Source organism: Gigantopelta aegis, chromosome 8 (assembly GCF_016097555.1).
Source record: "Gigantopelta aegis isolate Gae_Host chromosome 8, Gae_host_genome, whole genome shotgun sequence".
NCBI lineage: Eukaryota > Metazoa > Mollusca > Gastropoda > Neomphalida > Peltospiridae > Gigantopelta > Gigantopelta aegis.
This window is the reverse complement of record NC_054706.1, coordinates 76859846-76863626: the sequence shown is the minus strand read 5'-3', so window position 1 is coordinate 76863626 and position 3781 is coordinate 76859846. Positions and strand designations below refer to the sequence as shown.

At 39.7% G+C, this 3781-nt stretch overlaps 1 protein-coding gene across 1 annotated transcript; it reads left to right on the top strand.

Annotated features, from left to right (window-relative positions):
• The first annotated feature begins 2664 nt into the window (after positions 1-2664).
• Positions 2665-3543, top strand: LOC121379841 (uncharacterized protein F54H12.2-like). The gene has a single exon (XM_041508492.1). It carries the CDS (start codon positions 2665-2667, stop codon positions 3541-3543), a length of 879 nt encoding a protein of 292 aa, XP_041364426.1.
• The last annotated feature ends 238 nt before the right edge of the window (positions 3544-3781 follow it).

Below are 3781 nucleotides of genomic sequence, written 5' to 3'. Positions count from 1 at the left end.
ATTTGTTAACTCTGAGTTATGCCTTTGAAGTGTGTAAACTGGTTCAGTGATTCTGTAAAGAAATGTGTATGGGCTGCATGTTCGACGAAGAGAAAACTCACACCTGTAAAACACTGAATCACGAGGATATGCTCGAACGCTATTACACAACTGCATGGGTTGAACTGAACGAAGATGTAGTTGCTGACAGATGGTTAGTCTTGTTTATGCAGATCCAGTTTTATTAAACACTCCAGGATTTGTTTTGTGTCAGTATCAATGCAAAGACTATTTGGATATGAACGTTAAAACTGTAGAGTGGATGAACATTTTAAAAGAACAAGTACTTAAAATACTACGTTTAGAAGATCGTCTGCGCGTATAAATTAATGACACAGAATACATTAGTTAAGTCATGTCATCCAGAGTGAACCCTAACACTGAAAAGAATGAACGTAACAAGAAAGGTCTTGGAAAATATTATACAAAACCGAGAGACGCTGGAGCTTTCTACGGACCAAAGAAGTTTCACGACGCTCTGAAGAGACGTGGTTTACAAACGTACAAGTTAAAAGCGGTAACACAGTGGTTGAACGACAAAGATGCGTACAGTCTTCACAAACCAGTGAACCGTTCATTCAAGCGTCTCCGAGTACGGGTTAACAAAAAAGATGAGATGTTTGACATGGATTTAATGGACGTCAGCAGCCATTCAAAAGTCAACGATGGAGTTAGGTACTTGCTTATAGCTATTGACATTCTTTCGAGATACCTGTGGGCCATACCCCTTGTAAACAAGAAACCGGAGACGGTGTTAGAAGGATTCAAAACAATTTTAAAAGACAAACGTATACCCAAGAAAGTTCGGGTAGACAAAGGTACAGAGTTCGCAGGTGTATTCAAGCAGTTTCTATCAAAAGAAAACATTAAACTGATTGTCACGCAGAATGAAAATATCAAAAGTAACTTCGCAGAACGAATATTTAGGACACTGCGGGGGCTTATCGCGCGTTTTACGACTTACAACAATACACAAAAATACATAGACGTTTTAGCAGATCTAGTACACAATTATAACAATACAGTTCACTCGTCCTTGGGACTGTGGGCACCGGTTGATGTAAATAAAGCGAACGAAATTAAAGTTTGGAGTCATCTGTACGTCGAACCCATGGTTAAGAAACTTAAAGTAAAGAAACCATTAGCAAATTTTTTATTTAAAGTGGGTGATTTAACGAGAATCAGCTATTTGCGTAAATCATTCACAAAGGAGCAGGACTTGAGGTGGACAGAAGAGTTGTTTAAAATACATTCTAGAAGTAGACGACAAGGTATTCCAGTGTACAGACTGAGAGATTTTCACGACGAAGTGCTGAAAGGTATATTTTATATGGCCGAACTTCAGAAAGTGAATAAAAATCAAGACATTCTGTGGAAAATCGAAAAAAAAAATTAAAAGAAGAAGGAAAAGGGAACAGTGTACTATTTGGTTCGGTGGTTAGGCTGGCCACCTAGCTTCGATTCGTACGTAGAAGAAGGAGAACTGAAAACTGCGTGAGACATGGAGAAGTACATTATATTGAAGAGTACTGACTCTAAATCAATGTTTCCTGACAACAACCCCTATCATTTTCGAGTAAAGTTAAACAAGAGGTTAACTTTTGAAGGTGTGTGGATTGTGTCTCTTGTGGATTTGAATTTTGGAGAAACTGATATTCAAAGTATGAACGATTTGCAAGTGGACGTGTTGTGTAATTTGTGTGACAGCAGTCTAGTAGGCGATAGTTTTGTACCACTACTAAGACGTGTTGATTTACGAGACGGCCACGGTATAAGTTTAATACAATGTGGAACATTCCTGTTGTAGTGACAGAGAGTTCCTATGTTGAAATACAAATAAAGGATGCATCCGCCACTCCAGTCTCATTTATCAAAGAGAGCACGAGTGTGACACTACTATTACGATATTATCCGTTTTTAGAGTAAATTACCATGGATCGAAAAGTTTACGTTCCTGATGTTAATAAATGGTTAAAATATTTTGATAAACGAACAAAGAATGTTGTTCAGTCAAATAAGCAGGTTGGATCTGGAGTTGGGAATTACAAGAACAAGTGGTTTTCTTATATGATTCCAATGATTCCGAGACATGTAAACAGTGACGTGGACAACAAGCACAAACCTAAAATAGAAGTCACGTCACAAACACAAGATGTGGTAGAAAGGGCCGAAGCTGAACAGGAACGTACCAGGGCTATTAAACATAAATCTGGTGATCGAATTGTCAGAAGCAAAAAAGTCAGACGCATGACAGTACAGAAAAAACGAGCTCCTGCTACGAAGTACAAATCAGCTGTTAGTGAAAAAGATATATTTGTATAAACGTAAACAACAACAAACAATATGTCACTCCTTACAGACAAAGACTTTGTGGAAGGTTTAACCAGTGCTTTGGATCTGTTTACTATGCCCCCATACCAAACGAGTGTGTTTCAACATTACTACGTCGATGTTAGACCTGTTAGTCAAATTACAGATTCGTCACCAGTAGAATTTCAAATTTCAAATAGTGGAAGTGGCTACGTGGATTTGAAATGAAGTCGTTTACATGTTAAACTGAAAGTGAGTCATTCCGATGGAACGGTTTTAGGTAAGGACGAACACGTGGCGCCAGTAAATTTATTCATGCAAGCTCTGTGGTCGCAAGTAGCTGTGTATTTACACGGTCAACTGGTGAGTTCGGCGAACAATCATTATCCCTACAAAGTATACATTCAAACCTTACTGAATTATGGAGCAGAAACTAAACAGTCGCAACTCCAGTCTCAACTGTTTTACAAGGACGTCGGAGAGACACAAGCAGATATCGAAAGCACCGATCCTATCACTGGTACTAATTCTGGAGTATCGGATCGAGGAGCACACATCGCTGTCAGCAAAATTATTACCATGGAAGGTCCCCTGTGTGAAGATATTTTTAATATAGGAAGATATCTGGTGAATGGGGTGGATATGACACTTAAGTTATTTCGGAGCTCCATCCCATTTTGTTTGATGGCTGGCAAGTCGGGTCAGGAGTACAAGATCGAGCTTCTAGATATTTACTATAAGATATGTAAATTGAAAATGAACAGTGCACTTATTTTAACGCACAACAAGCTGTTTGAAAAGTCTAACGCCTTGTATCCGTTCACTAAAACCGAAGTTAAAATGAGCAGCATCCCTTCGTCTCAGCAGAGCTACGTGTGTGACAGCGTGTTTCAGTCGCAGTGTCCCGGCAAACTGGTTGTCGGGTTTGTCAACAGTGACGGCGTAAGCGGGTCGTATACAAAGAACCCGTTTAATTTTCAGAGTTCGTTTGTAAAAACGCTGGCGTTGTATCTGGACGGCGTCAGTGTTCCCGGTCGACCAGTCGAAGCAGACGACGTGAGTGCCTACGTGAATTTGTTCGAGGGAGTCAGCAGATGGGGTCAAGACACTGGAAACTACATCCAAAGAACTGAATTTGAGCTTGGAAATGGTCTGTTTGTGTTTCAGTCTCGAACCCGTTTTCGTGGACTCTGATTATTTAAGTTTGCTTAAGAGTGGTAATTTACGGTTAGAAGTACAGTTTAAATCGGCTTTGACAAAAACTGTCAGTTGTATAGTGTATGGTGAATTTCCTAGCCTGATTGAAATCGACCAGACCCGAAACGTGTATGTCAAATAAAGGATATCATGAATGGAAAGCAGATTCAGTGCGCGATTGACTGTGACCCAGATTTAGGTTTACGCATTGTAGGTGTTTACTCGAGCGACACAC